At 54.5% G+C, this 25244-nt stretch overlaps 1 protein-coding gene across 3 annotated transcripts; it reads right to left on the bottom strand.

Annotated features, from left to right (window-relative positions):
• Positions 1-1562: 1562 nt before the first annotated feature.
• Positions 1563-22867, bottom strand: Arhgef16 (Rho guanine nucleotide exchange factor 16). Of its 3 annotated transcripts, XM_076933622.1 has the most exons (17): positions 22722-22867; positions 22437-22573; positions 15294-15408; positions 13382-14015; positions 11142-11187; positions 10136-10305; positions 8812-8868; positions 8175-8335; positions 5974-6126; positions 5735-5864; positions 5214-5288; positions 4979-5071; positions 4387-4538; positions 3924-4112; positions 3316-3389; positions 2781-2882; positions 1563-2113 (listed from the first exon to the last, which is right to left on the bottom strand). In XM_076933622.1, exons 4-17 carry the CDS (start codon positions 13991-13993, stop codon positions 1974-1976), a joined length of 2154 nt encoding a protein of 717 aa, XP_076789737.1. In that variant the 5' UTR covers positions 13994-14015; positions 15294-15408; positions 22437-22573; positions 22722-22867; the 3' UTR covers positions 1563-1973. The 3 variants fall into 3 exon arrangements, with proteins under 3 accessions (XP_076789737.1, XP_034357616.1, XP_076789739.1); XM_034501725.2 differs by lacking the exons at positions 22437-22573; positions 22722-22867 and adding an exon at positions 21421-21586; XM_076933624.1 differs by lacking the exons at positions 22437-22573; positions 22722-22867 and adding an exon at positions 19397-19947.
• Between the last annotated feature and the right edge of the window lie 2377 nt (positions 22868-25244).

Raw genomic sequence — 25244 nt, 5'->3', positions numbered from 1 at the left:
CTCAAGACCAGCAGCCACTGAAGTATCCATGACAGGCAATGTCACTGCAGGTGGCTCAGGATACCAGAGGGCTGGTGATCTGATCTTACTTAGCCCCAACCAGGCCACAGGCCTCCCTGGAGATAGGTAGGCTATTAGAATCCTTGATGGCCTCCTGCAAGCCCCTTGATTCTGAGTGGGCAGGGAGTCTTTTTAGTTACCCGATCTGTGATACGAAGGTCCCTGCAGCCCAGGCGGACAGGAGGGGTGGAGAGTCTCCCCAGCTGAGTGGGTGGGAAGGGTACCCCATATGATCCCCGTTATTGGAGAGGAGTGTGGAAATTACCACCAGAGAGGAGAACACATAGGATGGGCTATCTGCAGTCAGGGAGGCGAGGGGGCTGGCACTGTCACGGGGGGAAGGTTTCCTGACCTGGGCCTATACCAGATGACCTCTGTTAGTATGAGATGTCTTACTGCCCAGTGTCCACTAGCCTTGTCCACTAGCCCCTAAGGGCTGCAATATCTTTGCCCCTTGGCATCATCACTTGCCAGTCACCTGCTGCAGGAGTCTATAGTAACAACGGGTTCAGAGTCAGAGCCTCAGCCTTCCAGTCCACCTACCTCTAGCTAGAGTGTGCTTGGTGACAGCCAGCATGCCTCTCCTTGCCTTGTTCCTCGGGGGTGGGGGATCAGTAGGGGAAATAAAGCAGAGGCCACAGGAAGTTTACACCAAGGCTCCTTAGCTTCTGCCACAGGTACCTATCAGCATACACAATAGTGTCTGTGCACACAGACACCACTCGCCAGCCACCAGTGTGCTGTCCCCTACACACACACACACACACACACACACACACACACGGCAGCTCCAAGAAAGCAGGGCACTAGGGTGAGGCAGATGGAGATGTTTATCCTTTTCAGGTTGAAGGAGGTACTAGGCCCCGCCTCAGAGTCAACCCAGCCTTGCCTTCTCACTGAACTCTGGCCCGGCCCTCCTTTCAAAGCAGCCACTCATAAGTCAGGCTGAGCCAGCACTTGGCCCTTCTGGCTGCCTGTGGCCGTGGAAGGGGCTGGCCCTCACTGTCCTGATGCACAGCTCTTCCCAGGACTAAGGGACATCACTGTCTATGTTTTCCATTTAGTGGAGACTCATCTGTACCTGTCACTTCTGTAGCAAGGTTGAGCCTGGTAGGACGGTCAGATCCTATAGTACGTGTTGGGTGCTCCATCCTAATCTAGTGCCAGCCAAGCAGAGAAAGGCACGGGCTACAGCACCAGACTGAAGGGATTGTTGGAGACACCTGAGCAGCCAGACCAACCGTGTTCACTCTTGACCCAGCCCTAGTGAGTGCGGAGGCTGCCTTTCTGGCCGGGAGATAGAGCCTAAAATCACACCAGAGTGTCCCTATTGTGTCCCAGTCCTCAGAACCCTGTGGCCAGGCTGAGCATGCAAGGTCCATCCTGTTACCATCCCTGACCACACAAGCAGAGCCTTGTGCCAGAACTAAGGATAGACATGAGACCAGTCTCCACACACCTGTTATATGCCTTGGGTTTCACTGAGGCAGGTGGCTCACACGTAAAACAAAAATTTAAAGAAATACTTTAATGTTATTGAGATCTGTAATCACCTGCCACCAGCACTGTCCTCTCAGAACGCTGGCCCTTTTTGTCCCAACTGAGATGGAGGGGTGCAGCTAGGAGATGGCCTTGTGGTGTCTTCAATGAAGGCATCAGTCCTTTATCACTGTTAGTGGTGTAGCTCAGGTGTCCAGTGAGGCCAGGCCAGGCTCCTCCCACACTGTGGGACCCCCTGGAGCTTGCCTCAAAGATGTCTAAGAAGCAGAATCTATACACGTTCCGAGTTCTGCACTCAACCGTGATCCCAGGGGAAGGATCGAAGCTGTGTCCCATGACAAACCCCTCCCACTCCTTGCGGGCAGGCAGGGCTGAAGCTGTGTCCGCCAGAGCTTGGCTTTTGAGCTGTCCAGCTACACATCCGTTTCCACCCGCAGCCGCTCCATCCTGCGCACGTTGCCTTCCACGGCCATACGGCTGGTGATGGAGTGAGCAAAGCTCTCGGGAAACCAGCCCGTCTCTCCGTCCCGGAGACGCTCGCCATATAGCCAGCCTGAATGCAGACGGGCACGTGAGAGGGGAGGCCTCGAGTCTCCACCTCTGCTCTCGAGGGTTTGAGGGCATTGGTGACTGTTGGAACTGACCACACACCTCCTGACTCGAGAGAGAGCCGCAGAGGCCTTGCTCACGGCCACACGGACTCCTGAGGGGGTTGGGGGACTGCAAGACTCTGGGAGCAGACATCCATTTGCTTGACTTAGGGCCTGTGTGATGAACTCATTTTGATCCTATGACTCTAGTACCTGTCGTGGTCCTCCATTTGGGGAAACTGAGTGTGGTGTGTATGTGTGGAGTGTGCATGTGGATTCACATACATGTGCACCCATGGTCATAATATCAGTTCCTCAGGTGCTGTCCGCTCTGTCTTTTGAGACTGTCTCTCATCACCTTGGAGCTTGACAATGAAGCTAGGCTGGCTGATCAAGGGGCCCTTAAGATTTGCATGTCTTTGCCATCTCTGGCAGTGGGATGTCACAAGCCATGTGCCACCATACCCCAAATCAGGTCCTTATGCTAATCGAGCCAGCTCCCCAACTCCCACCTTTGAGGGAGTTCTTAGGAGGGATGAGGCAGGCCAAGTGTGTGCTGGTTGCTGCAGCCCAGCACGCTCTGCAGTGTCTGCTTGACTCCCACTCACGGGTGGCCCCACCCACACTCACCGTCCTCTTCCTGAAGGACCAGAACAACGTCAGCCTGTTGCAGTGTGATCTCATCGGCCTGCTTGGCAAAGTATGCCTTGGTGACCTCCACCTGGGGCAGTTCTAGGGGGAAATGGGGAGAGCTAGGCCAGGAGTGCTCTGCTGCCCTGAGAGGACAGTAGTCCTCCCTCCCCCAGTAGTCCTCTCCCTCAGGCACATGGCACCAGCTGTCCCAGCACAAGATGGACAGCTTCCCTTGGATAAAGACTGGCCTTCCAGGGGTACAAGGCTAGACACCTGGCACCCACAGATAGACTTCTCCCCCTTAAGAGAATATCCAGGACCAGAGACGACATTTTGATGGCCCAGCTTTGTCCTATTCCTTAGACCTCAGGCCTCCTAAGAAGGACCAATAAGGTTAACCTGGGCTACCTATGCGTAGTCACAGTATGTACAGCAGGTCAAGGTCCAGCAGCCGAGTGAGGTGCCCTGGTGATGCTGTGGTGTTGCCTGAGGTCCAGACCAGCTCAACCCGAGGGCTGTAACCCACACTCACCTCCTTTGTTGGTGATATCCTGCCACTGTCTCTCCTTGTAGGTAAGTGCTGTGATCCACCGGGCCCGGTCACTCCTGGAGGCCACAGAGAGTATAGTTGAGGCCCTCCTTCTGTCTTGGGGTCATGAGCCCCTGTGTGGTACCAGTACCTGTTCTATGATCACTAACTATTCTGACCTCGCCTACTGTCCTGAGGTTTGCTGTGCTTCAGCCCCTGGTATCAATGTTGGTGCCTGATGGCAGGATGCTCCTGCCTCAGGGCCTTTGCACGGCCATGCTCTGGCTTAGCACTGTTCCTCTGTGTTTGCCGCCTCATTCCCTCCGCCCTTGGGGTTTCTACCTAAGTGGTACCTCGATGGCACGCCCATCGATCACGTGCATGCTCCCCCCCTTTTCTGCTTAAAGCTTCTTCCCTGGTTACTGGACATTACAGCAATTCATTTCTTTCCTGCGTTTTGCTTACGGCCCTGCCTGGCACTGACTAGTAAGCTCTCAGAAAACAGCTCCGCATATCCCATCCTCACCAGGCTCTGGCTCTCTCATGCAGGCACCCAAGGCAGGCACACAAGGCACGCACGCACGGCTCTCCAGTTAGATCCCATGTCTTACGCAGAGTCAGACGACAGCAGTATCTTCTCCTGGCGGCCCTCACTGTTGTGTAGCAGGTTCACTTCGAACGGGTAGGGCACGGAGGAGCTGCGGCTGCTGCCTCCTGGCAGTGAAGGCTCCGAGGGGTCCACCTTCCCGACCTGTACGTGGTCTAGCTGCGCATAGTCTTGGACCAGGTAGCTTTCCTCACTGTGGGGACACAGGAGACTCATCAGAGCCTTTCCTGCCAGGACCAGTTTATCACAAGAGTGCTTCTAACACTTGTCTCCTGGGCCTGGAGACAGAACTTCGAGGAGCTTCTGTGGCCAAGGAGGGAGAGAGCAGAGACCTGACAGAGCCCTGGCCACCCCAGATCAACTCAGGTATAGCATTGAATGCCAAGGTTGGAGGGGCTCAGGGCCGCTCCCCATCCTTCCTAATTCCCGGCTGCTCTCTGGCCTGACACCTTCAGTCCAGTGTCTACCTTTTCTTCTTGGTGACAACCAGGACATCATTGAACAGGAACAGGTAGCATGTGGGTCGGCTGCCAATTTTCCTAAAGATACTGGATTCCTCCAAGAGAAAGAGCTCCCCACGTTTCAGCAGCCAGCGGGAGGCGGAGATGAGCGGGAGGGACTAGGGATGAAGGAGATGGGACACAGCGAGGTGGGGGTGATGCAGAAGACTCCCTGCCTCCCTGAATTGAGCTTGCTGTCCCCTTTTAGGACTGAACCTTAAGGGATGGCCACTGAGTTGTCCCACAGGTACCATGGTCTAACTATACACGATGGCCGTGGCCAACACGGATTTTCTGGGCATTTGTGGAATGTTCCACCTAAACTGGCGGTGGGGGACAATCTCGGAGAGGCCTCAACACCTCCTTGCCCTTGAGTCAGGGAGGCTCAAGGGCCTCCTTCCCCACAGGGAATCCAAGGCCCAAGAAGGTCAACAGTCCTAGCTGCCCCCCCTCCCCCCCCCCGCCAGGCAGATCCCCGCCCCCACCCAGACCTCTTGCTCTAGCCTGTGACTCCTAAGATGGACAGCAGAGTAAGGTGTTGGGTTGGCACGGCACCTACCTTGACCTTACCGAAGTCCAGCTGCATGTGCAGCGTGTACATCTGCTCTGTGCGCTCCATCTTGTGGGCCCCCTCGTTACACTGCTTCACCAGCTGCGGGGTTGAGGTTAACACGGATTGGTCCACAGGGTGCCCCCCTTCCCGGTGGCACTGGCTTGGATCTAGTCCCTTTTCCTCTTGGGACCACAAACCCGCACCCCACCCAGGGTCTTTCCTATCAGAGAAGCTGTCTCACCTTGCTGATGGCCTTCAGGGCTCGGCTGGCGGCTTTATACCGTTCGGGATGGCCTTTTGTCTTCAGGCAGAGCGTCTGGAGGAGAGAGTGGTTGGGAATTGCCTGAGCCTCTCCCAATAGGCCCTGCGTGGGGCAGAATCTGGAAGTCTGGGAGAGGGTCCTGTGGGGGCCACCAGTATGGCTACAGCTCACAAATGGCCTCTGGGGACAAGCCAGACAAGGAGATCTGGTACTACACATACCTCCCATCCTGGGGAATAGCTGTGTGGGGACCCAGAAACATTATTTCTGCAGGGCCGAGGGTGTACGTGTACATGCCTGAGTGTGTCTGTAGGCTACCGTATCATGTTAGTGACCGCAAAGTTTGCAAGATTAATCACACCGCCTTAGAGTGTTGTAATTACCCAATTACAGATCTGTTAGCATGAGGAAAGAGGTCAGAGAGGCAACACTGAAGGCGGGGCCTCCAGGTGGGTTCCCATGGCAACAGCAGCACCCAAGGCGCCCCCCCCCCCACTCACATCTGTCAGCAGGGGCAGCCGGGTCACCCTCTGCATGGGGAGAATCAGGAAAGAGATCATGGGCAGGCCCCCACAGGCAGGCCGTTTCTCGATCTCCCTCAGAACTTCCCGGAAGGCTGCGTTGCTGTTCCTGCAAAGGGGGGTGGGGGTGGGGGGAACTGAGTCACTCTGACTTTGGGAAGAGGTTGGGCGGGCGGGACTTGCGTGGGGTGGGCTGGGGGTGCAGAGGCCCCACTCACGACAGCTTCTGCAGGGTACGTTGCTGGTAGACCTCGTTGGAGCAGTAGGCGACGTAAGCGTGGAAATGACGCTCGGCGTGATCCTCCAGGATGTCGCTGATGTCCTCCACACACACCTGAGCTTTGTGGCGCTGCTCCAGGGCTTCAAAGAACCTGGGGCATCGAAGTGAGGCGAGGTTGGGGGGGTAAGTGGGGGCTCGGTTTGGGCGGGTGTGTACACACACCTAGGCACATGTATACAGACAAAAACGTCCATACAGACCACTCTTGGAGGCACTGCGTAGCAAGTGCCCAGTGGGTCAGGCAGAACCTTGTGTAGGCTAGGCCACATTTCCCTGCAGAGGGCTGTCCCACAACCCTTAGGGGACCCTGTGACAGATCAGCTCTTCACATTGCCTTTGTAACACCCACCCCTGTGCTTATCCCTGGATAGATGTGAGCTCAAGGACGGATACACTGGGGCCTTAAGGGACACAGGGAGAGCCACCTCTCTCTAGGGGTAGGTCTTGAAACTAAGGTGATTCTGCCAGCCAAGTTCCCTGCAGGGCTTCACAAACTGTCCACGTGCATGGAGCCCAGCCCATATGGGAACAAGCTGGGAGGCCTGGGCTCTTGGCAGAGGTCCTGGAGAAACCACTATCCTGACTCCAGTGAGCCAGGCAGGATGGTAACAAGGTGAGCAAATGACATTAGAGGTTGGTCCAGGGTTCTCTAGGTCTTGACTGCCTGGTGTGTGGGGCCAGTAGCTGATCCTGAGCTATGTCCACCTCTCAGGCAGCTGGGAGAACTCCATCTGAGAAGACCCTTCCCAGATGTGGATGTGGGTATGGACACTTAGGGCCTCATTTCCTATAATAAGCAAGTGCAGTCTGAGAGCCAGTGGCCCTTGGGAAGCTAATGGCCCCATAAATGAACAGAAGTTGAGGCTGCCTGGACACAGGCCCACCATGCAGTTGGCAAGCTAGGCCACTCAGCTGAAATGCATAATTCCGAGGGATTCCTGGAAAGGTCTATAGAAGGGCTGGCCTCCTGCTACTGGCCCAAAATAGTGCTAATTCTCAGAGGAGACCACCGTGGATGGCCAGGGAGGAGGCTAGAGAGTCACGGCCCAGGAAAGCAATGAACATACTGAGCGATCAGAGGCTGCACAGAATCAAGGGACCACACTGGGGGCAGGAATCTGCATGAGGGTCACACACTTCCCGGGACCCTTCCCTTCCAATGAGTCAATGTGTGGGTAGTTCCCACATCCAGTCGCTGAATCTCTTACAGGAAGCCTCTGTCTCCAGGGATATGACTGGCCTGTTCCCTGCCTAAATTTCTCTGAAACTTCCTGAGGGAGAGAGCATCAAGCTGAGTAGGCCCAGCAGGGGCCAGGCTGATCCTGACATGCAGGAGCCAGCATCCTGTTTGGAGGGCCCAGCCTGTGAGCTAGCATCCTGTGACCTACTCTTTCTGACCCCACTGAGGTCTAGGCACCAGCCTCATTGGACAAACAGCGAAGCCAAGGCTAAAGGAACTGGGAGGCCTGGGGTCTCCTGGGTTGTGGCCTTAGCAGGGCATGTGCACATAAGTGTGTGCAAACACATATAAGACGACACTATGCCCAGTGCTGGGTGAGAGATCCATTGGTAGTGTGCAAAGATACATACACAGGCAGGCATGCACATGTACAAAGCACTCGTGGACTTATACACGCATTCACAGAAGCACTTGCACACTCACCACAGACACGTCCCCACCAGTCTGCAGCTACATGCCTGACCCTCCTCCGATTCTAGGCCCTGGAACTAGAGCCCAGTCTGGCCACCAGACACTGCTGGGTAGAACATGACCTGGCGCTGCAACTCGAGGCTGCCACCTGGCTGGGTGAGGATACTGTGGGCTCCTCCTGCTGCCCAGGGCTGAGGTGAGATACCCATTGGTAGTATAGGGTTATACACAAGAGAAGTGTTCTCCCTCTCCTGAGAGACTAGGATGCCCACTACCACAGTGTCCCCACAGCCAACCCTCAAGGGCTTTTACAGGTTGTCAGGCCTTCTCTCAAGCCAACGGCTGCTCCAAGCTTCCCACCATGGGTGCAATCCAGGGCCCACCCAGAGCTTACTGATATCACTACAGAGATGACCACTTGGAGGCAGGGTAAAGTGGCATCTTTGGGGACCCAGGGGACCTAGGTGTGGAAGGACAGGGTGTCTCACTTCTGACTGGCAGACATCACATCCAAGATGTTGGAGAAGAGGTGGTGGTGTTCCATCTGGGTCATAGTGGCCCTCAGCTCCCGGGACTGCAGGAACTCAGTCACCAGGATGCTCAGGCTGTGCAGATAGGAGAACTCAGACGTGAGGATCTCGAAGATGGCCTGCATGAGAAGATGATGCTCAGAATGACGGATGTGCTTGCTCTAGGAGGGAGGGAAGACTGGGGTGTGGGGCTCCTTCAGAGGGCTGTCATGACGGCCACATAGGCTACAAGCCCATATCCCTGTGTTCTCTGGCTTACCAACTCGAGCTGCATCGAGGTAGCCGGGACTTTGTTTTCTGGGGAAGAGTGAACACAGGGCCTAACACATGCTGGGCAAACCCTCTACCACTGAGCCACATTCCTCATCCCTGGCCAGGACTCTGGTCCTTCCCTGATGCTGCTTGAGGAGTTATAAGGCAGTGAGGGGACTCAGTCCTCAGCCATTTTTGTGCCTGGCCCATGAGGTAGCCAGTATGGTAGGTGAGGGAGGGTATCACTCTTGTTTCTAATTCCCAGGGCACCGTGTGGCCTGCTCCACCTCTAGGGACAGCTCGGGCTGTTGCCTGTTCAGCACACCACACCCGGTGGTCTTACCTCCTGCCTCTTCCGTTCTTCCACTGACAGTGTGTCTAGGACACCTGACTCCAGCACCTGAGGAGAACATGGGCCAACGAGCTATGAGTCACAGGTCCTACAGATGAAGTGGTACCCACCTCCATCCTCCTCTGGCCCAGGAGGACAGAGCAGCTTGGAGGAGGGAGGGAGGGAAGAACTAGGGCAGAGCCACCGCCATCAGAAGCCTTCTTCAGCTATGTCTCCTCAGCTTATCTTCCTCCCCATGGAAATCTCCCAAGACAACGCTGCTCCATCCATAGAGGCCTAGGCCAGGTCAGGAAGGTGGACAGGGAGTCCGAGGAATAGAGTCAGACTCCACCTGGGCAGCCAGGTCAGTCTTATCAGGGGAGGTACTGACTGTTATCACTTCCATGCTTCATGCCCTTGGGGCTAGTGGTCCCCAGGCTGCCTTACAGTGGCTCCTTCACACCTATGGCTATAGAGCCTGTCAGGGCAGGCTGGACCGTCACAATGGCTGGCCTCTGCAGGCTAGAGAACTAGATTCATTTGTGCTCTCCTACGTATGGGCTGGTGAGAGGCGCTGTCAACAGTGTGTGGACCCCCTGCAGCTTTCCAAGCTTGGGTAGGTCAGACTCTAAATATCAGGCAATGTTATGGGGTACAGTGTGCTGGGCCACATCCCAGATGGGGGGACTCACCTCCCTCCCCCCCCCCCCCCAGTTTCTAGCATCTAACAGGACAATAAATGTATACTTCTGGACCATTTCCAGTTGTGAGGCACAGTCTGCCCTGCTGTGGCCCTTGGCTGGAGGGGTCCCCACCCTCACGGGGGTCCCTCAACCCCCGGCAAGCTTCATTGTACTGAAATGAAGGAAAATCTGGGTGTCCCACCCCTTTGCCTACCACACCCACAAGCTGCAGAGGACAGGACTCACATGCCTCTAGTCACGTCCCTCATGCCACAGCCCGTATGTGCTGGGGCTACTACCATCCTGACCCTGCTTTTGACTGAGCCTTCAAAGCTTAGACAAGACCCCATTTTCAGATGTGGGAAATAAGGAGAAAGTGGAGAGGCTTCTCTCCTTATGTCTTTGTTTCTTTGGGACCTTTCCTGTCCTAATGAGATGAGGGTCCTAGGAAAGGGGTTCCTTTTGGGTAAGACTGAGCAGGGCCTCCTGCTACAGAGAAAGAAGACACACTCCAGTAGAGCCCAGCCAGCCCCACAGGGCACTGTGTATCCCCGTGGCTCTAGAATCTGTAAGGGCCCTGGGCCACTACAAGGTGAGGAAAGGAAAAGTCCTGGGGCCTCCTGTGTATTCAGGATGGGTGTGGGACTCCTTACCTCTGGGAGCTGGCTCCAGGTGAGCTGGGCAGGCCGATAGCTCTTGACCACGATGGTGGTGTCTGCTCTCTGAGTTCCCCCTGGGCTCGAGGGCTCATCCAGTATGTCATCATCAGACTCCTGACTCGTGTTCAAACCCCGCTCTCGGATCTCCTGGTACAACTGGGGGTCTGAGGAGAGAAGAGCCACCTGTCTGTAGGAGGGTTTGGGGGTGGTGTGGCCCTCCCAAAGGCCCCACAAAGCTCTCAAAAACATGCAGGCTCCGCTGTGGCCCACTGGGTCCTACAGTGGTGCAAGGCCAGCCTGGAAGAGCGTAGCAACCTAGTGTAGAATGTGGCACTGAAGATCAGGGCCAAGCTGGGTGCAGCCAGCTGTGCTTGGTCTGAGAGAGGAAGGCCGGGGTACTCAGGTGGGGTCTGAGTATGCTGGTTGCCACCCAAAAGCCAACAACCACCAGTCTCGTCTGGCATGGGCCAACCCAGTTGAGGGCACCTCTGAGCCTGTGCAGCTGCTGCCATTAGCCTGAGACTAGGACAGCACTGCAGCTCCTCACAGGGAGATCCCAGAGATTTTGTAGGGGCTTGGAGCTAACACAGCTAGGAGGGAGGGACATTCTTGCTGGAGGTCACTGTGTCTTAGAACTTCTCAGCCTCTAAGCCTCACAGCCCCAGTGGGAACAGGTAGACACAACCCAGGCTACAACTTCCTCACAAGCTGCAGTTCCCAGGAGGCTCTTTGGACTGGGAATATCCCATGCCAAGAACAAAGATGGGTGTCTGCCTCTCTAGAGGCCTGATGCCTATAAACAAATCTGGGTCTCATTGAATACTCAAGATAGTGGGGAATGGTCGGTCCTGTCCTTGGGTCACAAAGGGACCCGAGGGAACTCTACTAGTTGCAACAGTCACATCAACAACTGGGGTCTTATCTTCTCAGACCTACTCCATTCCCTGGGTTGGCCCTTCCTGGCCACGCTCAGCCCTTAGCTTCCCCGGGAACCACTTACCATCTTTGAAAGAGCCCTTGTGTGCACGTTTCCGCCCCAGAGTTTTCTGCAGATGAGAAACAGAAACCCCAGCAGTCAGTAGAGAGGGAGACGTGGGTTGGCTGCCTTTCTGTTGCTACAGTAGCCCAGAGGTTGTAAGAGATCGCCCAGTGGGAAGGGGCTTTGCAGACTTAAGAGTGTGTTCCTTAAATATTAGCTGTACAAAGTAGAGACCAAGACAGGTAAAAGCCGGAGCTCGGAGCAGGGGCCTGCTACAGGAAGGCTGCACTGGGGCAGGCGCAGGGAGGACCAACCCAGTTAAGAGGAGCTACCTGCATAGTGGGGCATGGTGGGAATGGAGCAGGGGTCTCGAGAAAACAAAACTGGGCAGACTTCTGCTGGTTAGACTCTAGCCCTGGTACTGGTTGGGGCCCCAGAAACTGAGGCAGGGGATTGGAAGGACTGAGATCTGGGGAATCCCCACTCTTGGCTGGGACACTAGGCTTTCACAGGTTCACTGGTTCCAGGAAAGAAAGTTGCTTCTGGTTCCTTAGAACCAGTTAGGGCCTGAAAACTGCACTTACATGTGTATCCTTGTGTGTGTGCGCACGTGTGTGTGTTGTGTTTATGTATCTGTGTGTTTCTGTTTCTACATGTGTCTCTATGTGTGTGGTTAAGTGTATTATGTATCTGTGTGTTTCTGTTTCTATGTGTGCCTGTGTCTCTGTGTTGTGTCTATGGGTCTGTGTGTCTCTATATGTGTGTATATGTTTGTGTGCCTGTGTCTCTGTGTTATATACATGTCTCTGTGTTATGTCTATATGTGTGTGTGACTGTGTGTTATGTCTATATGCCTGTGTGTCTCTCCATATGAGTGCCTGTGTGTGTTGTGTCTATGTCTATGTGTGTACATATCTATTTGTGTATGTCTCTCTGTATGTCAATGTGTCTGTGTGTGTGGTGTTTATGTGTCTGTGTGGCTCTGTGTGTATCTGTGTTATGTCTATGTGTCTGTGTGTCTCTCGTATGAGTGTCTCTGTGTATCTGTATGTCTCTGTGTGTGCTGTGTCTCTGTGATATAAGAGTCTCTATGTATGTATCTCTGTGTATGTATCTGTGTATCTCTGTGTGTGGCACTCCCAGTTGAGCCTGGCTTAGCTCCTTTTCACCCACCCAGCCCCCTCTCATCTCCTCCATTCCAAATCTTTCCCCAGTCCCTACTTAAGCCCTCCTGGCCCTGAGACCATGGGGAGCCCTCTCATCCTTGTGCCTCCTGCACAGTCATCTGCCAACCCTTAACACCTTCACAGTGCCCTGTCAGCATGAGAGCAGCCACAGGTTGGCACCCCAGCATGGGGCATGCAACAGACACTCAGGGATGGGTGTTCAAGATGGACTCACTACTGAGTTGAGCCACGGATGAGTGAGACTTTGGCAGGCCTGGTTCTAAGAGGCAGTGGTGCCACCGATCCCGCTCCTGAGGACCAGGCACCTCAGGTAGATGTCACACGGGGTCTGTGATAAAGGACGGCCTGGCGCCATAGGCAGAGGCCTTGCCTTAGCCATTATTGGCTTTCACAGAAGCTTGTGGTGAGCATGCTGTGTGCTGGTGGCTATCACTCTGATGCCCAAGTAAGCATGCTTTTTTCCCATGATGCTGCGAATAGCTCTTAAACATGCTCTTCCCATGATGCTGTGTACAGCTCTAAGCATGCTTTTCCCAATGCTGAATGCAGCTTGAAGCATGCTTTTCCCATGGTACTGAATACAGCTCTAAGCACACTTCCCATGATGCTTCATGCAGCTCTAAGCATGTTCTTCCCATGACGCTGCATGCAGCTCGAAGCATGCTCTTCCCATGATGCTGTATGCAGCTCTAGGCGACAAAGGGCATGTACTCATCTTTGGAGTATGCTACAGCTGGATGGTGGCCATCTTCACTTATATATGGGGAAACTGAGGCTCAGAAGTGTTAAGAATCTGTTAGGTGTCAAAAAGCCACAAAGGCCCATCTTAGGCCCTTCATGGAAGCTGACTGAGCCCTGTGCCTGGGGTGCCCCTGAGCACGTCTGAGGGAATCTCCTATCAGAGAGGCCCGGAAGCCTCCTAGCTCTGTGTGTCCTCGGAAGCAATAATATTGAACGGCCATTAAATAGAGACTCTCCCATCTGACCCTGATAAGCAGGATGGCTGGCTCCCTGCTTGAGAACCCCCTGAGCCCCTAGACACACTGCCACCCTCCTGTCACGGCAGGCCTCTACCTTATTCTTGGCTAGGTACCGGGCAGGAGGCTGAGCAGACTCCTCAGCGAGAGCCTGGAGCTTGGGGCCGAGATGGACCGAGTTCTCCTTGCTACTGAGTGGCCCCAGGCCCTTCATGGCTGCCCTGTAGGACTGGTTCCTCAGGTTGCGCTTCAGATTCCCGGCGGTAACCGTGTCCATATCCATGTCATCCAAAGAGAAGCTGGGGGCTGAGAAGAGCTGAGGACTCCGCCTTGCAGCCTCCTTGCTGAGCACGGCTGCCCCAAAGCTCTGGTGGCGGGCTGGGGACTTGGTCTTGGCCTTGCTGGCCACAGCCAAGCTCTTGGGGATGAGCTGCTGTGTGCCCATCTTGAGGGCTGCGGGGCTTTGCGTGCTGAGGATGATGGGCCGAGGCTCCTCATCTCCTGGCGTCGGAGATGATGGTGGCGGTGGCGGCGGTAGGGGTTCTGAGGCTTCTGGCTCAAAGGCAGCATTGGTTCGGGCGTTCAAGGAGCTCCGGACCATGGGGAGTCCAGGCATGGGGTTCCCATTGGCATCGAGTCTCAGTTCTGCATGGAAGCGATACTCCAGTAGTTTCTCATCCAGAGAGCTGTCAGAATACCTCTGGGACATGCTGGTGACAGCGGACGGAGGCCTAGAGAGAGGCAAGCAAGAGGTGAAAGGCTGAGAGGGGCCTTCTGCACGCAGCCTCCCTGGGCCCAGTCCTGATTCTGTTTAACATTCTTGCCTGACAGCTCCCAGGCAAGGACAGGGAGAACAGGGCTTGCTTTGGCTGGTCACCAGGACCCTCTCCTGGGAGATGGCATAGCTGGGGTCTGGGCTTACCTGAGGAGGGAGGCTATGTGTCTCAGGCAGGGATGAAGGGTCTGGTAGGAACAGTGTGTGGCTGGAATAAGCCGGAGGGACCCACCCTGATTTCCTTGGCAGGGTGCAAAGAAGGAGAGACCTGTGCTGGGCCCAGAAGCTACATAGACCAGACCAGAATCTTGGCTAGTCCCCTTATTGATGTGCGGGCACTTTGTGCATGGTTTTCATGGAGACAGTTATGGTTTCCTGAGACTGTAGCCAGTGCTGTGGATGTGACCATGGCCCTGATTGGCTCTGCACTCTTGCTAAGGGGATGCCTGACCCTGACCAACATGAGGAAGAGCAAGCAGGATGGACGATAGAAAGAGAAGAAACTCTCTGCCTGACCATGGCCTTCCTGCTCAGTGGCTGTCCACCTCAGAAGCAGCAGAGCCAGGATCCGAGCGAAGCCTGGCTGCTTCCCCTTCTCTGGCTGAGCAGTTTCCACAGGGCTGGGACTGGCTACAAGCCTCCCCTTACAACACTCTCCAATACACATTTGTACTTTCTGAAGTTGGGGTCCACAATCCCAGTCTTAGGAGTCCAAGGTGAACCCTGGGTCAGGGTGCAGGTGAGACAGTAGCAGGATCTTCAACCTGAGTCATGGCCGAGTGGGTTCACTGCCTGGTGACAGCCACCACCAATATGTGATTCCTCAGCCACTACACCCATCCACCTCAGCAGCTCACGTGCCTGAGGCCCGTCTCTGACTTTTTTACCCTCAGCATTGACTTGCCCCCGGTCTGCCACCCTGGACCATCAATAGCAGGCAGCCCTGAGCAGTGCCTTCCAGAATATTCTATCTCCTTCTACAGTACTAGCATTTTCTGTTCCCTTGGTCCAACACAGTCTAAGGCTGGGCTTTGGCTAACAGGGAAGAAGTGGTGTCCCTTCTTGGCAGGGAATCCCACTGGCCTGTGACTTGGAGACTGAGGTGAACAGAGCTACGGCCTGGATACAGCAGGAGCCGGCGTAAAGACTGGTCTGGAAGAAGCACCTTGTGGGGACCAGTCATTAACACTGACTAATCTGCTGAGGGTCAGCTGTCCACGGCGCTATCGCTTACCTCCGTGACTGGGGGGAGGATCCTCCACACTTATCAGCAGCTGCCCTGTTGGGGGCCTGGAAACCTGGGGTTCTCAATGATTAAAGATGCCACCTCTCAGTTTCAATCTTCAAATCTGCAAAATGGGCTCAGTAAAAACAATGTCCTCACTTGGGGATATCCTACCAGGGTCCTAAATGACCCGCAGAATCCATTCAAACATCCCTGACTGGCTGCCAAGGGTCATAAAGCAGCCGCCAAGGCTTCTCTGAACCAAACAGCATCCCTGACATCTCTGGCATCCTACAATGCTTCACTGATAAGACAGGCCAGCACTCAAGAGACTCTGTAATGTGAAGTTTCCAGGGGGAATCTTTCTTTTGAAAAAAAAAAAAAAAAATTCCCAGGCTAAAGAGATGGCTCAGCGGTTAAGAGCACTGACTGCTCTTCCAGAGGTCCTGAGTTCAATTCCCAGCAACTACATGGTGGCTCACACCATCTGTAATGGGATCAGATGCCCTCTTCTGATATGTCTGGAAACAGCTACAGTGTACTCATATAAATAGATAAATCTTGAGAGAGAGAGAGAGAGAGAGAGAGAGAGAGAGAGAGAAATTCCCTGTTTTTTTTTTTCTAAAAACAAAGGAGCCCAACATAGAAGAAGCCTCATATGCTCAGACCTCTATATAGATTGAAATGACTTGAGCCTATAGGCACCCTGCAAAACCTCAGCACCGAAGAGGCTGGGGCAGGAAGCTCTTGAGGTTGAGGCTAGCCTGGGTCACATACACAGTGAGACCATCTCATCAAAACCCAACAACCCCGAATCCCAATTGATAAGAGCCTCGGTAAAAGGAACCCATGTCACTTGCCTACATTGGGTCACAATGACCCCTTGTCATTTGCCCTGGGGACTGTTCCAGGATCAGCTCTCAAGGTATGGTACCTACCTGCCCTGCCTGACAGATGGACTGAACTGGGTGGGAAGCAACAGCTACCCTTAGGGTTACCCGACCGGGGTGAGGACCAGGGCTGTTTGGATGGGTTCAGAGCCTCAGGAACTGGTGACTCTCTGGCCTTCAGGAAGCTTATACCCACCCCTGGAGTTCCAGGCAGGTCACACAGCTCCATCTTACCCCACATTTCAGACTCCAGAATGGTGCCAAGACTGCCCAGAAGTCCCCCCTTGAAGGGGACAGAGCAGGACTGGCCACACTGCTCATATTGAGTCACACTGCTAGACCAAGTGCAAGCACCCAGGAAGCCAGTTGTGTCCCAGCTCACTCCTGGAAGTCCCAGGTTCTTCTAGCATTTAGCTCTTGGCTAAAATTATCCCAAGAAGTTGAGTGTATCTGAGCCTAGCTGGCCCCAGGGAGGGGCAGGCTGGGGCCTAGTACCCCAAAGGGAGGGTGCATTCCTAAGGACATTCCAAATCATGGCTGAGGATGATAGCAGTCACAGTCACATAAGGCCTCCCCCGGGAGCTGGCATCTGTCACAAATGTGTGGTGTGGGGTCCCACGCCCTTAATTAGTCTGGTTTACCAAAGCCTGGAGAGGTTAGTTTAGCTGTCTTCTGATGGCCTAGAATGGACTTCTCACCGATCTGTTTACACAGGGATCATTTCAACTAGAAAGTACAGACCACACAGAAGGGCCCCGTGTCATTACTTGACCTCCTCTCCTACAGGCAAACGTCCATCATTCCTAAGCTCAAGCTTGCAGGATAGCATGGCCCCTGGCAGGCCGTGGCCTCACCCAGCAGAGGGCAAAGTCCATTGCAGGCCCTGAAGGTGCCCAAAGGGAACCTGTCGGGTGAGCCATTCCTGGGGTGGTTTTTGTTCCCAGGCTGGCACCACACCCACAGGCCTGGCAAACAGCCTGCCTGGGACCCCAGAGAGCAGGGCTGATGACTTCCGGGTTCCTGTCCTGTCAAACAACACTGAAATGCCTGCTGGACACATCCTGAAGCTGTCTAGGCAGCTCTTCTGATTGCCATTGTCTGGAGGGGGCTGGGCTGCCAGCCTTACACAGCATAGCTGCAGGGCTCCATGCTGGGGGTGGGGGGCATGAGGCCGGCCTGGTTGTTAATCATTTCTATGCCCAGCTCCCTTGTTAATTCCCGCTCCCAGCCGTCCAGTTTTGCGGTTCCATGCTCCTTCAGAGTCTGGCTCCTTTGTGCAGGAGACACTTCAGGGTTGAGTGGATGGGCTCGGCTTTGGCTATCCTCTGACCACCAGGGAAACAAACCTCGGGCATCGTCTCAGGAAGGAGTTGGGGGCAGGCTTTAATGTCTTTAAATCCTTTTAAAAATATTTGCTTATTTTAGGTGTGTTTGCACGCATGCATGTGTGTATGTATGCATGTATGCATGCTAAGTGCCTACAAAGGTCAGAAGGGGGATAAGACCCACTGAAACTGGAGTTAAAGAGCCACTGTGCAAACCCAGGTCCTTTTGCAAGAATGAATGATCTTAACTATTGAGCCATCTCTCCAGCCCTAGATTTTTTTTTTTTTTTTTTTTTTTTTTTTTTTAACTTTTGAGATAAGGTCTCGCTGTGCATCCCTGGCTGGTCTGAATTCTATACATAGACCCTCAGGCCTCAAACTCAGAGATCTGCCTGCCTCTCCCTCCCAAGTGCTGGGAGTAAAGGTGTTGCCACCAAGCCTGGCAGGGGGTAGATTTCTGACAGTCAGGTCTTTCTCTCTTCCTTCTTAGACTGGTGGCTGGGAAGGTTTAGCTTTCCCATTGGGGATAACTTCCCTCGCCTCTCTTCTTGCTGCTGTTAAGGCCACTTGGTACCCTCTGGTACCTTTCCTTTCCTCCAGACTGGCTGGCTTCTCACTCTTGGTTCACCAAGACACTGGCACACAGGGGCCTCAGATTCTCCTAGTGGGCTCCAGGGAATACCCACCAATAGCCAGACGTTAGACCTTGCAGGCTCCTTATGGGCCAGGGATATGTCATCTCTGTCTCCTAGGCACCCCAGGCTCACGGGACAGGGAGCATGGAAGCACCTCCAAAGACACCTTCTGCAGAGCTCTAACTGGTGTCTGGATACTCTCCCTCAATCTGAGCTTTTGGGACTCAGGGACAATTTCTTCCAAGTACCCCTATAAACACCAGGGCTCAATTCCCACAATGATGCTGGCGCTTTCTCTGTCCTGGGCCCACCTTGTGTCTCACTGAAGAGGCTCTGGTGCTCTGTGAGAAATAACTTACCCAGAAGTTCTGATTAAGGTGAACAGAAACTGGATCAGAGCCACTCAGCAAACCCACCTGCCACAGTGAAGGTGACTCTTAGCTGTCTCTGCTCAGGGTGGGCTGGAAATGGCCCCATGATTGAGGCCTTAGAACCTACAGCCCATGTTCTTTTTGCCACACTAGCCCTCCATGGGAACAAATCCTGGGTCACAGAACCATGGGGCAGGATACCATTAGAGCCAGTGAGATCTTGACAGACATCTCAGGGGACCACTGTGGGTGTGGTCCTGGATAGGTGGGTCTCATCTCTCTGCACCTGGTCCTCTGCCCTCCTTCCCTTTCAGGCAGATCAGCTTCCCACAAGTCTTGTAGGTACCTATGCTGCCTATTCTAGTCCCCTAAACCTGATTTCTTCCTAGCCTGAGCCTGTTGCAGCTGGTTACACCTGGTCATAGGAACCCAAACTGCCCTGAATCTGAGACTTTAAGCCCTGCTCGAGGCCCTCCATCACCAGCTCTGAGGCTGGGCCATCTTTACCTGGAGCCTCAGCCAACCCACAATGGTGGCCTTGTGCTTGGGGGTATCCTGACTGGCTGAGCAGGAGACTTGAGTCTACCCATACCAGCTAGCTCCATTTGTCAGGTGTGTGTTAGGGGCGGGGACAAGTGCTGAGCTCAGAGGATCTCACCTGAGAGCAGTTTTGCCCACCTGGAGACAACTTGTAACATTTAAGACACTGATGATCACACCAGTGGGTATTCCTGAGGCCCGAGGCCAGGATGCCGGGAGCAGCAGAGCACAGAGCAGCCTGTAACAGCCAACTGGAACAAACGGCCCCAGAGCTGAGGTGGGGAAAACCCGGATCACAGCTAGCCACTCCTCACATACCTGGTGCATCCAGTCTTAGCCCAAGATACCCACCTATCACTTCCTTCACCTTCCATAAGCCGAAGGAGCCCAAACACAGGGCAGGCTTTCCTAAAGAAGCATAGGTTGAGGCGGCAGAGTCTTGACCTGACGGGAGACCTGGTGTCAGGCCTCCACTGCCCAGTTTACCAGTTGAAATACGGGCCTACAGAAGGTATCCTCTAGCGGGCTATGACTTCAACCTCTCCCCAAACTTCTCTAGCAGGCAGTGAGAAGCCAGGACAGAGGGAATGTGACCTGCCTGGGTCAAGCCCCAGCCGGTGAGAGCACAAGAGGAGGAGCCAAGCTCTGAGGCCCTATCTTGACCTAGATGGTTGTCCTCAAACCAGGAACTGGATACGGATGACAGGATTCTGGACTCAGGATGCTTCAGAGAAGCAGTCACCTAAGCAGAGTGTCACAGAAAGGAGAGTGAGTGAACTCAGGTAATGGCAGGATGGATCTGGAAACCGAAACCAAAACCAAACCTCCAGACCAGGTGATCAAACAGAAACGCAAGCCACCATCTTCCATGCAGCACACCTGAGAGTGTCTGTCTGCAGAGTTTGGAACTTCAAGCGGCTGCCTCACCTCAGGACTAGGCTTCCTTGTGGGAGGTGTAACACTGGAGGCATCCCCTGGAATAACCCTAACTCTAGCCCTAACAAGTTTCTTGCTACTGGGCTGGAGAGATGGCTCAACAGAAAAGAGCACCAGCTGCTCTTGCAGAGTGCTTGGGTTCAAATCCCAGCACCCACGTGCTAGGTCATAACTATCTGTAACTCATCACAACCCCAGGGGAATCCAATGACCTCTTAAGACTTCCATGGGCACCAGGCATGCCTGCGGTGCGCGCGCGCACACACACACATACATACATATATACATACACACACACACACACATACATACATACATACATACATACATACATACATCTTTAAAAACAAACAAGCCAGGAGGTTCTGGCTTTAGGTACTTGGAGGAGGTGGTGGCAGAGAGCCTCTACCTAGCTCTCCTCACCTTGTTCTCTGGCTGAGTCCTTACTTCTTCAAAGAAGCCCAGAGACCCTTCCCTCTACCAGGCCATGCTGTGAGCTCATGGCCAGAGGCTTCTCTCTGGACCATGGGCAGATAGAAGCATGTCCCCAGAAGGGAACACAGCAGCGGGGCATTCAATCAATGAACTCTGATGGGTAAACTGAGGCGCCAGGCTGGGAGGCTAAAGCGGCTTGCCTGAATTCACAAACAGAAACTTTCAAGCCGGGTGCTCATACACCCGGGTAGGAAGCCAGTGCTATCAGAGCATGCACACCGGCATACAGTCAGAATGGTCCCACACAGCACCTGAGACCTTGCAGCTGGTCACTCAAGTGACAAACGCACCCAAGCATCCACTTAGCTACCAGCTCCTGTCTGGGCTCCAGGAGATCTCATCTTGGCGGCTACCAACTCAGATCCCAGCCCCTGGGACCAGGCCCATGCCCAGGTTCATCTTTCTCGCTCAACCTCAAATAGATCCCAGCTCCTGATTTACAGATATGGGGACCAAGGAAGGGGGTTGGGGACAGGTGCCCACCACCGTCCAGTCTGTAAGTCGCACCCGCTGCTTTCGGGGCAGCCCCCTCCAACTGGAAGGCACTGTGGAGCCTGGCTAGAGGACTAGACACCAAAGCCACCAAGGTGGGGAAAGGGCACGAAGGGGTCAGGCCACTCATTCTTGGAGCCTATCTAAACAGATCGTCTTTCTAGCTACCGGAAGAGTCACTTCCACGCCCCCTCGGGACTTCCCAGGAGTCTCTGCGATCTAGTGTCTAACCAGGTCCGCTGCAAAGTGTCCCTTGGACTGTGGCTCAGGGCAGCTAGTAGGCTCCAGATCCCCGGCTTGCAACCCCAGCGAGAGGGCGGGGCTGGAGCGGAGGGGCGCGACGTTGTCGTTGAGGTCGGGAGGGGCTGGAGCGGAGAGGGGAGTGGAGCAGTGGTGCTCCGGGCGCCCCAGGTGATCTTCCCCTCGGCTGACTCTCCAGTCCCCAGACTCACCTGTGCGCGCGGCCGAGGGGCGGCCGGGCGGGTGCAGCCTGCAGTGCCGCTGGGTCCCCGCGTCCCGGGGCCGGCCGGTCCCGCCCTCTCTACTTCCTGCGCGGCGGGCGAGCGGGCGGAGCCGGGGCCAGGTGGGCTCCGCCGGCGGCTGCGCGGCCGGAGGGCGGGTCACTCCCTGGGCACCTGCCGCCTCACCTGGCCGCGCCCGCTGCGTCACCGCTCTACCTCGGTCCACCTGCGTTCACGTGACCCGTCTGGTGGTTCGGGCCGGAGTCCGCCCTCGGGTACCGTCTACCCTCCCTCCCGCTCCTATCTCCGATTCCCTCCTGCGCCTCTCTCCCAGCTCCGCCGCCTCCTCCAGGAAGCCTTCTGAGAAATCCCGGGCCTGCGGGAACCTGTTTGTTGACAGAAGGTCACACCCTCTGCATTCTTTGCAGCTGGCTGCTTCTGGGCAGCCCTGGCCAGGATCTTAAAAAAAAAAAAAAAAAAACCAAAAAACAAAAAACACCTTTCGTGGTATAACCTATCCACCACCACCCGATTTTACAGAGAACTCTGACGGCTGGAAATTCTGCTGGCCACACAGATCCTGCCGTGGTTCTCCTGAGCTCAGGAAAACAGCCGCCAAGCCTATGTAGTTGTCCTCAAGAATGAGGAGGTAACAACGACCCCCATGTGGGCTTTAGGGGGTCAGGGTCCTCGTGTGGAAAAGGGTGAGGTCTTCACCATTGCCTTCCAAAGTGCGATCAAACCTGAGATCCCAAGGGTGGCTCAGATCAAGGGAGAGAGGAGTAGGGCAGGCAAGAGTGCAAGGGCCAAGAAATGGAGGGAACTTGTCCAGGGGGCAGCCTGAGGCTGGGGACAGAGAGCACAGAGCAGGGTGGGATAGAGGCAGAAGCTGGGAGTGTCCAGCTTCCACCCAGAGTGGGGTCCTCTTAAAGGCAGTATGGTCACAACTGGACTGACCCGGCCCTGACCACTCCTGCATCTGCAGGGTATGGTCAGTCCAGACTCACCTTCCCCAGGCTGTCTGAGGTTCCTGAGAGCTGGGGTTACAGGCAGACATCATGACAGCTGCCAACATTGGATTCAGGTGGTTTGATATCCCCAAGACACCTCAGACCATGGCCATCAGAGCAGAACCTCAACCACGCTGGAAGAAGAGAGAATGGTGAGAAGCGTGTCCATGGAGACCATATCTGCCTAGGCTGTGCGTGACAGGAACACAGTGAATGTCTGGTGACCTGGGTGTAACCCAAGGTCCTGAGACACAGCCAGTACTAGTCCCCATCCTGACCCACCTTTGTCATCTGTTTTCCAGGAAAGACCTATGACCTCACACCACGGCGCTCACACACAGTTCTCCATGCAGTGTAGCATCCCTGACAGAGGTGATGCCGGAGACTCTGGGTTGGCACTTTCTTGGCCAACAGTGTGTGTGGGGGTGTGCCCTGCTGGCACACCACTGCCCGTGCCCTGGTCTTCCTATGCCCTCAGCCTTGAAGTTGGGTGGTTTGGTTATGCCATCCTCTGCTCTTTCCGGTGCGATAACATCTGGGCAGGGCACTAGTTGGCCACAAGGCCAGGCCCAAATGGGCGCCAGTCACACTGGAAGGAGGAGAGGAGCCCAGAGTGACCTGTGGACCAAGGCCTGGGGCCCAGCTGCTGCGCTGCTAGACAGCTCCTGGGAAAAGCGGCTTGTTGCTGACCCCTTGAGGCCATTGTGTGGTATTGCACCTACCAAGCCAACCCTCACTTCCCAGCAAGATCTTGCAGGTCAGCTCTTGCATGGCAGGATGTCATCAAGGCCCCCTTAGTGTCTGACTCCTGAAGAGTTAAAAGATGGTGGGAGTGGGGGGGGTTAACATCGGGGGCTTGGGGGGAACGCAGACTCTGCAGGCAGAATCAACAGATGAAAAACACTCGTCCACACCCCCCCACACACACACACACTTTTTTTTTTTTTTTTTTTTTTTTTCTAGCTGCAGGGTCTCTCTGTGTAGCCCAGGCTGGTCTGGAATTAAGTATACCAAACTGGCTCAAACTCATAGAGATGTGACTTGGAAGTGCTAGGACTAGAGGCTTGCAGCACCATGCCCGACAGAAATATAAGGTAAGCACAGGGAAAGGGCCCCTGCAAAACAGACCAGAGGGCAAGGCACACACAGAGAAATACCCTCTGCAAACAAACAAAACAAACAAAAAAAGGGGGTGGGGGGACTCAGATGCCGAAGTTTAGCCTTCTCCTGGAGGACTATTGTTTTGTTTAAGGGTATTACTAGGCTGGAATTAGGGTCACCTTTCTCTCGTTAGGAAAAGCCTTGCGTGCCTTTGTCTCAAGCTGCCAGGGCTTTGCCTCAGGTCAGGAGGGCAAGGAAGAAGCCAGAAATTCTCTCTCTCTATGCCTATCCCTGTCTGTCTGCCTGCCAGGGATCTAACTGCTAGTCGCTACCTTGTCCTATCATTTAGCTCTAAGAGCCGTAACTGGGGAGACAGTGAGCTATATTTACTTCTCTTTACCCTCGTGAAGGGTCCTGGGTCAAAGCCTGCACAGAACTCATAACTACAAGGTGAGAGGAGACTGGACCATGCATACAGCCTGTCCTGGGGGCTTCTTTGTTCTCAAGGTTCCTGGTTGGGGAGAAGGAGGTTGATTCCAGTCTTCCATCCGTCATAGATTTGGGCAGCCAATAGAGATGCCTGTGGGCCGGGCCAGGCCCAGTATTTGTATAGATGGAAGACACCTGATTCTAGCTACCTGAAGTGAAGAAACCTGTTGACCATCAGTGACTCAGCTGTGATCAAAGCAGCACCATCTTGGGGTGTGGAGTGGAGGGTGGGGTGGGCTGGGGGGCTGGGGTGTGGGCTGGGGTGGGGATGGCCCTCTACCTCACAGGAAAGTGTAAAGCAGCCCTTTGAGGGCCACAGTCAGCCAGGAGCTTGTCAGCACAGTACTCAACATTTGTGAAAGGCTGGTCAAATGGAGACTCTTGGCAGTGTGTGAAGTTTACAACTCCAGCGCCAGGTGCTCCTCAGAGCGAAGAAAGCTGGAACAAAGGAGGATGATGGAAGAGTGGGTGGTGCTTTTGAGGCATCTACCATGAATGTGGGGCTAGCATATATAACCTCAGCTGTGTGCACATGTGCGTGTGTCTGAGTCCAGGCATGTATGTGCATGCATACGTGTCTGAGACCAGGTGTGTGTTTGCACGCATATGCATCTGAGCCTAGGTTTGTGTGTGTGTGTGCATACATGTCTAAGTCCAGGTGTATGTGCGGATGCACCTGTGTCAGCCCAGGGCCCTATGCATGTTAAAAGGCTCTGATGCCCAGCTGTACCCAGCTCCATCCAGGAATCTAAGGAAATGAAAGAGCAATCTAAAGTGTAGTGAAAACAGCCAACGGGAGACGGCATTGGACCAGCTAATGAATGTGAATGGAGGCTCGGGAAGGGCGAGCAGGACGAGGATGTTGAAAAGGCCAGAGTTGCACATCAGTGCTTTGTTCCAGCATCACCAGAGAGGCTTCCTCCAGCAGCAGACGGGAGTGGATGCAGAGACCCACAGCTGGACATTATAAGGAAAGATCAGAGGTCTCCATAGGGTCCCTTCCTCAGAGCTTGGGAATCCTGTGAGAGAGGTGGGGTAAAGACTGTAGGAGAACACCAAAAGAACAGGGCCCACTGAGTCAGCTAAGCAAGGCTCACATGGGCTCACAGAGACTGAAGCAGCAAGCACAGGGCCTGCAGGAGTCTGCATATGTGTTGTGGCTTCCGGCTTGGTGTTTCTGTGGGACTTCTAACTGTGAGAGCCGGGCATGTCTCT

Source organism: Arvicanthis niloticus, chromosome 5 (genome assembly GCF_011762505.2).
Source record: "Arvicanthis niloticus isolate mArvNil1 chromosome 5, mArvNil1.pat.X, whole genome shotgun sequence".
NCBI lineage: Eukaryota > Metazoa > Chordata > Mammalia > Rodentia > Muridae > Arvicanthis > Arvicanthis niloticus.
The sequence above is the reverse complement of the archived record's forward strand: the minus strand, read 5'-3'. Positions and strand labels throughout refer to the sequence as shown.